The sequence below is a fragment of the Melopsittacus undulatus genome, chromosome 11 (genome assembly GCF_012275295.1).
Source record: "Melopsittacus undulatus isolate bMelUnd1 chromosome 11, bMelUnd1.mat.Z, whole genome shotgun sequence".
In the NCBI taxonomy this organism is placed as follows: domain Eukaryota; kingdom Metazoa; phylum Chordata; class Aves; order Psittaciformes; family Psittaculidae; genus Melopsittacus; species Melopsittacus undulatus.
Window position 1 is genome coordinate 5,206,131 of NC_047537.1, and position 11,189 is coordinate 5,217,319.

The window sequence follows — 11,189 nt, forward strand, 5'->3', positions numbered from 1 at the left end:
CAAATTGTGATAGTTATGCAAATGAGATTTGTGTCACATTACAGATTTAAAATGAGTTTGTTTTACAGTAACCATCATCAGTGAACCAGTCTGCTGAAACAAAGCATTAATCTGGTTTCATACAGATTATTTTCCCCTGAAGTGAGTCATCAGTCAGGTCACAGCTATCTGTTGTTAGCAATCTGTATGCATGAGCTGTATCACAGTAAACTTCAATACACCGAGGTTCACAGACTGAGACATTTAGAACTGCATCATCCCAAAGGCAGCTCAAAACAGCTTCCACACCTTACAAAGAAAGAGATTTACAGCACATATTTTTCACAAGCATCCACTGAAAAACTTCCTGAGCTATCAGAGGCATTTCTGAGAGACTTCTGCTTTTTACACAGTAATACACTGAAAGAGCACACATTAAGACCAGACACTGACAGACAGCCTACCTGAAATGAAAAAGTTCCTCTGTCATTGTGAACAGGATGTTCTTGTTCTATTATGCTCTGGGAAAAGGAGAAAAGACTTTCAGATTGAAGCAGCTATCTATCACATTTGGCTACATCATCCAGACTATCAAAACTGCATTCTGCGTATTTACAGTGGAGGGAGGCTAAGGAAAACATAATACTCTCCACTTTCTGACTATGCTTACACTGGAATAATCCCCAAGGTTCTTTCTGAAAGAGAACAGCAGATAGTTTCTTACCTGGGAGGATGATGTGCTTCGTCCGAACTTTTTATCTAGAGACAAAAGTATTAATAGTACATTTAGAGTGTTTGCATTTAGACATCCTTTTACACATTGCAAATACCTTACTCAGATATTTTTAACAGTTGTCTGTGTGTCAGTTTCCTAGATAATCATTAATGGAGATTCTTTTCCAGTCTCTCCTTAAACTCTCCCAGGGCTTCCCACAACTAGCATTCATTTTGAATGCATCCTCAAATGCTAGAATCAGCTTATCTACTATTAAACCTTCTACAAAAACCTACCCAAGAAATATTTCACCCCTCCAATTACAGTGATCCAGGAGGCAGATAACCTATAACAGATGTAGGCTACAGTTATGACTTTTAATGTTGTGACTAAATGCTGTTAGTCTCACCGACTAATCTTAATCTGGACATTAATACATGGCCTGACAAACATACTGAAGCCACAATTAGCCCTGGGGAAGGAAAAAGCTCTCAGCTCTCTACTAAGTAAAGCCCCAGTAAAAAAAAACAATCAAAGAAAATCCCAAAGCACAGGTGACCTTTGCCAAGTCAATCTCCGTTCTGAATTTGAGAAACTTATACTGACAGGAGACTTCTACAGAGCAGCATGTCAACTTCGGTTTCACTCCACTCCCGTGAGAAGCTTTTCAAACATAAGGTCACCCCATCTACCAGGAAGCTAAAGTTCAAGACAGTGCACTGTCAACATGCACGCTACACTTTTTAATGCAAGGGACAGCAAAACCAGAGCCATCAGATCAATCATCTTCAGTGCCACCAAGCTTTGCTCGTCTTGTTAGGAGAACTGTGCAAATGTTTTAACAATATCAAAAAGCTTGTGAACATGCAGGGCCAAGACAGACTTGGGCTACTTCAGATCAGGCTGCTCAGCAGTCCCAACCCCAAAAATGTGACCACAACACACTGCTGGATCCACATCAACCAGGAACTCTCAAGTGACAGCACATACAGGTCGGGTTTAGCAGGCCTACCTTTGCTGTCGGTATCTGGGGTGGTCTTTGAAGGATTTTTATCAGAGTCACTGCTCTGTTCAGAAGTTTTTAGCAGCTTGGTGCTTAATGCAGTAGCATTTTCCTCAGACACAAATGAAATTTTAGGTAGCAAAGAAGCAGCTTCTGCAGAGAACTGTACTTTCACACTAAACAAGTGAGTAAAACAAAGAGGTTTTATTTAAAATGAAAATAAATAAACATTCATAAAGAGGCTGTCATAGCCTACATAAACCAAATAAAGGAAAATCAACTTGTTTGGTTTTTTTACCACAGAGAACAGACAAGCCCCAGATCATGACTTACAGCAGCCTGGCATTGAACTGATCACTGTGGTAAAAGTCACACTGTATCATTACATCAAATACAAGAGCAGCTGAACAGAAATGAGCTTATTCAGTTTTGGTAACCAGAGTCTCACTAAACATTATGTTTCCACACAAACAGTTACAGTTGTTCTTGCAAAAGAAAGCAACCCAGCCTCAAAGGTATTTCTATAAAATCCAAGATAATTCAAAACAAGCAACAAAATGGTATACCCAGTGCAAGAGCTGCAAAAGTGACCCAAGACTTCAAGTTTATGCCTTAAACACAATTAAGGTATGATCGTTTTGCTTATGTCTCCTATCCTCCAAGAGTTCTTGGCCCATTTTATACTGAAGATTTTTTCTTTCACTTTCACCTTCCCTTAACTCTCACGTAACCCATTAAAAAATAACTACATGCACAGCAGCTTTCCAAGCCTTTCCTTTAAGGAAATTTCACAAGTATTGCACTAGCTTGAACTGAGTAAATAGCTTTAAAGTGTAGAGTATACTATTTACTCACACTTCAGTTTTGAAGTCCAGAAGTAAGAGTACAACAGAGACATCTTGATCTGGTTTCTTATTCAAGATACAATAATCCACTTCTTCATCCTGGTAATAGAAGGAAAACACCTTTGAAGTGCACTGCTGTTCATAAGAAATGGGACACGTTTCCCCTCTCTCCATGCAGAGATAATTGTTCTTAGCCCAGCAAGTTGTAAAACTCAATTATCTTTAACAAGCTGCCCATGCCTAAAGCCTCTCCCTTTTATTTCTTCTAACCATTCCTGGAGTAAGGTTAGCTATGAGATGTCCCCAGCTTAGAAAAGCAAATTCATATCTCTTACCAGGTAAGTGGAGAACCCATCGTTTCTGGTTCTATCCAAACTGAAGCCCACCTGTGAGACAAGTGAGAAGAATCTGTCAAATTAAAACCAGCTCACATTCCTGTAGTATTAGAAGCCAAATCACCACAGAGTCAAAGGTACTGCTCTCTAAATAAATTAACCTACATTTAAGGCATAATCCAGGTCTTTTTCTCATTATCTAATTAGACAGAAAAAAAAATCAGCTGGAATAAACTTGCTGCTTTATCTATATCCACTAAGAATAAAATATTAGTGGACAACTAGTATTCTGAACCCACCTGAAGTACCTTCTGCCCCTGAGACTTTTAACTTACATCACTGTTTTTCCAGGTGTTTCTGCTTGAAGAGAACATTTATTGCTATCAGAAAGAGGCTGAACTGTGCCAAAGAGTAAGAATACGAGTCTATCTTCTACCCTAGTATTTCAGTGTCTCTATTAAAATATAATGTGCTATACAACATATAATGTAAGAGTCATCTAAAGATGAGACAGTTACTGTCATCAGTAACACTGATACTACTATCATCAGTTAGGATCTGACACCTCAAACAATGCATCCAGTGCAAGGGCAATTTCACAGGAAGCTTAAGACAGTCTCAGAGTAACTTACTGATAAGCTCTCCTTGTCATCAGAGCTCACAGGTGGCTTCAATGAAAGGTTGGTGACATTGACTTTCATGAAGCCATTCTTGAAGAAACCAAAGGTATTCAGGTGCACTTTCTGCCTCACATCATCCTGTAAGAAAGGAAAGTAAGTTTACAATTCACGTACACAGTCATCTGCAGCAGCAAAGAGGAAGCAGGACAACAGAGATTGACATTTACTTAAGTGCAAAACATCTATTTGATCATACCAAGAGTAAATTTCTTTAGAATACCTTTGGCTATAACTGATTGTTTCACTGGAGTCAAGCAACTCTTCCAATAATCTGAACAGCAAGAACTATAAACATATCTTTGCTAATTACCTGGATACACTGCTGAGAAATACACAAGAAAAAAAGGTCTGGAAGAGATTAAAAGTCAGGCATCACTGATTAAACAAAATACTGGTAGGAAAAAGACAGACTATAGACAAATTAAGACGACTAACAACTGCTGTTTGAATGCTAACTACTGCCATTGCAACAGACTGCACAGGAATTAGTGATTATAGTAATTTTACCCAACTGAGAGCTGGGTTTTACTCACATAATAAACACGTATCACAGTGTACTGTTATCCCACAAGATATTCTACATTAGGCAGGGTCAGTGTTTGGATAAACACCTAACACACTAGAAAACTCTGTGTGTAGTATAGATTAGAAAACTTCTATTGTAGCCCCATTCCTCTAAAGGATTTTTAGCAAGGTCTTGCATCTTGTAAGTAGGATAAATACTGAAACGTAGATACAGGTGTTTACTTCCTCTCAATCTGGCAAAGAAATGTAGAAATTGATCCCTTTCCATGCCTTGTCAGCTGATGAAGGTTCAAGTCCAATGAGCTCTTTTTGAAAGAAAGAGTTCATGAAGGACCTCACATAAGAGGCAGTAAACATTACACACAGTTGCCACATCAGCTGATGGAAGGTCACACCCCTGTTGCCTTGCATTCATAAATCAATAAATAGGTAAGCACTTGGTCCCCAAACCTACTGGATCAATAATTAGAAGAAAAGCAGAAATAGAACCAAAAATATTAAAAAGCAAGTTTAACGTGTGATTTAAAGCTCTTTTACAGATTGTCCCTAGCAATAAGAAAATTGTTTCTTCTAGGAAAATATAAACAGATTGCAGAACTCTCTAAAGACAAACAAATGTTCTGGACAAGGTACTATAAGATTGAACTAAGAGCTGTAGAAGTGTAGTAAGTTCTCTCTTTTCCTTCACCTCAGTATCTATTTTGACATCTCTGCTTAAAACACTCCTGACACACAAATATCACTCACTGTAATAGCAGGACACTAATCCTGCCACAGCTAACCTGTAAGCTAGCTGCAATAAGATCACCCTAATAGAATCAAGTTAACCTGGCAAATAACCAGATGGTTCCCCTAATGCTCAGAAGAGGGAAAAAAGAGTTGATGACACATGGCTCATAGCAGATGCTCCATTTAATAGAGTATTATAGAGTGTTATAGCTGTGCTGTCTTCAGGTTCTAGGTCACTTAATGTGCTTGAAAAAAGAGCCCATCTGGTGCCTTTAACACCACTTTCAATGTAATTTCTCATTCTGAACATAAGATTAATATAGCTCTTCACATAGCATATCACATGTATTTAAACATATCTGGACAGAGAAGCATTTCTCTGGGTGATTAGAGAGGAATATGAGCTGGGTATACAGTGTCATTGAGCTACAAAGTGTTTTGCACCTCACAAATAAGACCAGAGGCAGCTGGTTCATTCAGAGTAAGTGCAAAAGTTGCTCAGCTCAATTTCAGTTTATTTACACTGCCAGTTTACTAATTTTCTCCAACCAACAAAATATAATTGATATGCAACACACAGACATTCCTCCCTGGTTTTAGTTCAGCTTTGAGTGCTTAGAGTTGACAGATTTAGTTCACAAATCCCAGAGCTTTACATGATCCAGTCACCAGTTGCCACCAAGCAACACCATGCTCTCCAGGAGCACCTACTGCTCCACATATCAACAGCCTAAAGATACTGGTTTACTAATGGTTGTCTCAGCTCTTACCGTAGGTTTAACAGATTGGAAGAATCCAGCTTTCATTTATGATCACTCAACTGCTGACTTCAGAACATTCAGTTGTAAATTTACAACAAAGCTGTGAACACTTAAGCATCTGAGGTGCTAACACACATGTTACATTAATTTATGTAGGATGTATTTAAAGGTCAAGCCTCTCCCTTTGAGAAGGGATGAACAGGGTTCATCACTGACAGGTTACAGTCAAACCAACAAAGTTCTCAGCTTAGTTCCATAAGAGCTTTCTCTACTTCTTCCTCTCCTTTAGGATAAATATCAATCCTACAACATTTGACTGAGATAACAGGAAAATGGTAACCAAGACCCTGGTAGCCCAGGATAGGCAAAAACATATTATTTAGCATTTTATTCAAAATCTAATTGGGATCACATTATCAGTATAGTGAAAGTTTCATCAGAGAGTGCTTACCCTTACATGGAAGGAGTTGGATTACTTCTGTGAGACTAACAGCAAGACTTTTATTTGTGTAAGACTAAATGAATTATTGACAAAGGTATTTTTAAACTTGAGTATTTGAAGCCTGGGACCTACCAACATTAAAAGGCCACCAGTATTTACAACCAACTGCTGAAAAAGATCATCTTCCATATAATAAAATTAAACTGCAATTTTGACAGTATCATAAAAGAGGAGAAATTTCACTTTCCTTTGGAAGTCTGTTATTTGGCAAAATAACTCACTTATCAGACTAACAGCACAGCTGCCACACAGCACTGTCAGTTGGATGATTCCTCTTGAAACCCTCCATTGGGCTATTCCCAAGCGTTAAACTTAACTGCGTGCCTGACTAAGAACTCATTTAGACCAACTTCCTCATTCTCTAAGACCGTTTGCCATTGCATTATGCGAAACGTAAGGCTTCAGTATTAATGCATTTAACTGTTAAGACAACAAAAACCTTATCTTTGGTGAAGAGAAATGTTCCAGCTCCCAGCTACCTCTGAAAGCCGTGAAAATTGTTTCCATCAGTCTCTTATAACTTCAGGTTTTGCAGTGTTTGGTTTTTAAACAAATTTAATTAAGCTGATAACAACTGCTACTAACAGTCTCCTTTGACAAGGTCAGTCTAACAGCAAGATTCAAACAAATAGATTTTCTTACTCGGGAGAAATAAACCCTTTTGGATGCTTTTATAAAGATGAAAAGTTATTTTCAGAACAGGAAACTGCTCAGGCTGCAGCTTGCTTTTCTGATGACAAAAAAAGCTTCACCTTAGCACACTAATGACAAAGATGCAAGAATGGGGCTATTCTAACTGAAGCAGTTAACAGCTTGTTTGAGGAAACCTAATATCAACCACTTGCACAAAGCTGTGGCCTTTGGCTTGGCACAGTGTCAAGGCACATTTATAAGCAAGGAGCCAATGGCAAGAACACTGGAAGGGAGATTGCATTGTGAAAGGGTGCAGTTGTTGGAGTCTGATGTTTACAGAAATGCCATAAAGCACTAGATGGAGCAAAAAGGGAGAGCCTGTGCTCTAACAATAAAGCTCACATTTACACTTGTGCTTTCCACAGTGCTCTGTAGGTCACACACAAAACACCCACAGAACTAAAACTGTACAACAATCATAAAAATCAGCAAATACCATTTAGTAATTAATACAGGCAATTAAGAGATACCTTAATCAGGACTTGAAGCTGTAATGTTTGCTGCTGGGAACATTTGCTTGAGGCCAGTTTGAAAGTTTTCTATGTAAAGGAAAAGTATCATCCCAGGAGAAATTGTTCCAGCACTCAACAGCTGGTCACAAAATCCTCAAGAATGTAACCAGCACAAACCTCCTAATCTATTGCTTCAGGGAACAGCTCACTTTTCCTGAAGCACGACAATATTAACATGGCTGCACATTAGACAACTCCTAATCTGGAAAATTCCCTATAAATAAGTTATGAGCATCCCCCATGCACTCACTGTATCCCAAGGCTAAAGGGGAGCTCCTGCAGGTGTCTGGCACTCTCCCTACACTGCTACAAGAACACAGTAATGCTGCTCCTAGCCACACATGCTTTATTAATGTCTTCCAAGATTTCCATTAGCAAAATATTGTGTGATGTTGACAGCAAGAACAAAATTAACAACTTCATTCTGAAGATTTATAGAGCACTTCGCAAGCCCTACGTAAGTCCTTAAAAAGCACGACCCCAACCGCACAGATCCTGTCGCACCCCAACCGCACAGCTTTTCATTTAAAGCACAACAACCAGCAGCACTCGAGCTGCAGAGCTTCACAACCTGCACCACTTCCCACCACAACCCTGAAGTAGTTTTCCTCAGGTACAGTCACAGAACGACACAACACTCTTTCAAAGCACAACCATAAGTCTATCAGACGAAAACAGAGAGTTGTCAGCATCAGTATTTTCTTCTACATCTCCTGATCATTCAGTTAGTGCAAAGAAGCTACATCTGGAACGATAACATCCACACAGCCTTTCAGAGTCCAGAGACCAGTGACCAAGGCAGGAAGACTACTGCAGGACACAGATTAAAATCAAAAGAAACCGCAAATCCTCTTCAGCTCATGTTCAGCCCTCTCTTATCACACACAGCTTTCTGCCTCACTTCCAACAGAACAGGAAGCGCTTCCACCTTCAACCCGCTACAGTTCTGATGCCCCTTCGCACATTTTCCGTATGACTAACAAAAGGGAGGCCCAAAAAAGCAGGGACGGGAGTTAAACGGATGCGGGGAAAAGGGATAATAACAGGGAAAGCAAGACACAGAGGGGCCCAGCAGGCTGAAGGGCAGGGGGGAGCCCAGAGAGCAGCGAAGAAAGCCAAGGGAAGGCAGCGGGACGAAGCTGCAGGCGGGTGACGGAGAGACCCGGCCCGCGGGAGGCGGAAAGCGCCAGGCCCCACCGCTCCCCTCAGCGCCCCGGGGGTGGCCCAGCGCAGGCGGGGGCAGCGGCAGCAGGGCCGGGTGCGGCGCAGACCTTACTTTGAGGGTGAGGTGATGGACACGGGCACCGGCTGGGCCCGCCCGGAGCAGCAGCAGCCCCAGCACAGCCACCGCTCGCCACAGCGCAGCCCCAACGCCGCGGGCCGCCATGTTTAGTCCAGCATCAGCATCCTCTTCCCGCTCCACTTCCGGGGTCACGGAACGCGGCACGTGACCGGGGCGGAGCTGCCCCCTCTGTGGGCACCGCCGGTACCGGACGTTCGTTTCCTCACCGGGGTTCGTGTGCTGCTACCGGCGCTCTGAGGCTACCTCCCCTGTGCTTTGCCCTCCTATCTAGGCCCATCTAGGTTCTGACACATGTTCCCTGCCCAGAGGCCGCCTCCCGCGGTGCTCGGCCCCACAATGAGGCCTGTGATGGGCTCACTGCTCCCACAGGGGGTCACCGGGCAAAAAGAAGCCCCCCTCGAGCAGCCTTTGTGGCGGTGCTCAGCAAGGTTTAGGGTAAGGAGACAGAGCTGGAGTTCTTCCCCCCTCAGTCATGCGGCACTGCTCACAGAGAGGTTTAGAGTCGTTGGTTCCAGCTCAGAAGTGCATCACTTAAGAGGTTTCAGCTGCTTGCTGGGGCCTGTGGTGAGAGCAGGTGTCCCAAGCATCAGGTAGTACAAACAACTGAAAACCTTTCTGTTTAAAGCTGGGTTTTACATACTAACTGCAAACATCATCAAAAATACATAAGAAAGCAAAGGGATGTCTGCTTCCTCACAGAAGTGGCTTTGCTGCTATTTATTTGGATCTGATAGCTCAAATCCCACTTAAAAATGAAATGACAAGCAGATTGGGTCTGTCTTCTGTGACTTGTTCAAACAGAGCAACACAAGAAACAAAGTAAACATGAATAGCAACAATTTAAAACGTTTTTTGAAGCTGACAGATTGCTAAACTGCCCTGACAGACTATGCAATGGGAACCTGTCAATACAATCAATACAGTTCTACAGTGGGGAGTTCTGTGCTGTCAGCTCTTGGAACTCAAACATTCTGATTTTCCCTTTCAGTGTATGGAGTAACAGCTGTACAAGTTTCTTCACCCACAGCCAAATAAACAACTGGATTGGACCAGGCGAGTAAGGTGCAAGTGATGGTGAAAAAGCAGATTAAAATCAGTAGTCTTGACTAATTAGAAAGATTATGTAGAATGTCCCATCTTTCCCCCTCCCCCCCCCCCCCTTTTTTATACCCTTAGGTAATAAAATAAGCACAGAAATGTCACCATCAGTCAAAGAAACCTGGACTGGTACCAGAAAATACCTGGAAACATGAAAAAAATAAAATCCATGTTTCCTACTAGGACTCTGGGCAGTAACTGCTGCATGCCGCTAGATGTCCTGTCAGCATCAAGCCTTGTAGTGCACGTAGCTGCATCAACCCAGACGGTAAGAAGCCTGCATAGCTAATCATCAGATAATTTATTCTGAAAAGGTGACGCTAGTCAAGATATTTTATTTAAATTAATACTTTTTAATGTTCTAATTATTATAATTCCTGTGCACGGACCGCCTGGGAAACCTGGAGATTTTGGGCTCCCAACAAACAGCTGCAGCGCAGGTTTCCTTTCACACCTTCTTCCACTAAGTATCCCACTTTTACTTGATAGCATGAGGCTTTCCCCTATAACTATGGGGATTAGTTCAGCTGAAAAGCGGCCAGCAGTCTGAAGATCCCAAATGTAATCAGGGATTTTTATGCCACAAAGTCTGAAAATTTCCATTTTTTAATGTAAGTCTACCAACTATTGGGATATCATAGCTTGTTTGCCACTTACCTAGACCAAATGATCTCAAAACCACAAATTGTAACATGCTTGCTTTCTTTGGCTATGGCATTTTGTATGTTAAAAGAATGGCTGTACTTAAACTTACATCTCTATCAATATGCAAACTGGCTGCTTTCTGTAATGAATGTGCCTTAACACCAACACTCATCATTACGTTGATACATTTCATTGTAGCTTCCAGACAAGATTCACCCAGCTCTACATGTGCTGTTCTTAGCACATACAGTTATTCTCAGCTGCTGTTAAATATACTTTTTACTCCTTTGTTGTACCCAAACATCTAATTAGAGCCCTTCACAGATTTATTTTCTTTTTTTTCTCCAAGTGTATCATTGGCAACCATTGAGAATGGAGGGAAGACACTGGCAGTGTCAGAAAAATTCTGGCATAGGTATAACCTAGAGGTATACCTCAGTACAAGGCAAAGCAGATTAAGCATCAGTTTGTTACTCCATGAGCTATGGTATAAGCATGCCATGGAGTAGAAATGGCTGGATGTTTCCTGAGGAACACAGAGTTGGGAGATGAGCACAGTAACACAGACAACAGGGTAGGAGTCTCATCATTCAGAGTCCCATCCCACCAAGCAAGGTGAGGGGAGCAGGCCCAGGGACAGTAGGTGAGAACAGGTAAGAGTCCAAGTCATCATGCAAGCTTAGAACAACAACACAGAGCTAGAGCTGGGTTAAAAAATCAATCTGCCGTTCAGGTAATGGCAAACAATGTCTGACATACAGGGTAGCCCTGGTTAGGTCTATAGATATGAAACAAGATCAAATATGAGCTAGGCTCCATATCAAAAGAACATATAACTAAGGCACAGCCTACCTGGGGCTGAAC

The 11,189-nt window shown here is 41.5% G+C and overlaps 1 protein-coding gene across 1 annotated transcript in view; it reads right to left on the reverse strand.

Moving 5' to 3' along the window:
- The window catches only part of GPR107 (G protein-coupled receptor 107), a 38,846-nt gene extending 30,163 nt beyond the window's left edge, over positions 1-8,683 (reverse strand). Inside the window, exons 1-7 of the mRNA XM_005146240.2 lie at positions 8,556-8,683; positions 3,510-3,635; positions 2,878-2,928; positions 2,553-2,641; positions 1,707-1,873; positions 704-738; positions 444-500 (exon numbers count right to left, since the gene is read on the reverse strand). Of these exons, the coding sequence (XP_005146297.1) occupies positions 444-500; positions 704-738; positions 1,707-1,873; positions 2,553-2,641; positions 2,878-2,928; positions 3,510-3,635; positions 8,556-8,666 (636 nt within the window). The 5' untranslated portion in view covers positions 8,667-8,683. The remainder of the gene's footprint in view (positions 1-443; positions 501-703; positions 739-1,706; positions 1,874-2,552; positions 2,642-2,877; positions 2,929-3,509; positions 3,636-8,555) is intronic.
- Between the last annotated feature and the right edge of the window lie 2,506 nt (positions 8,684-11,189).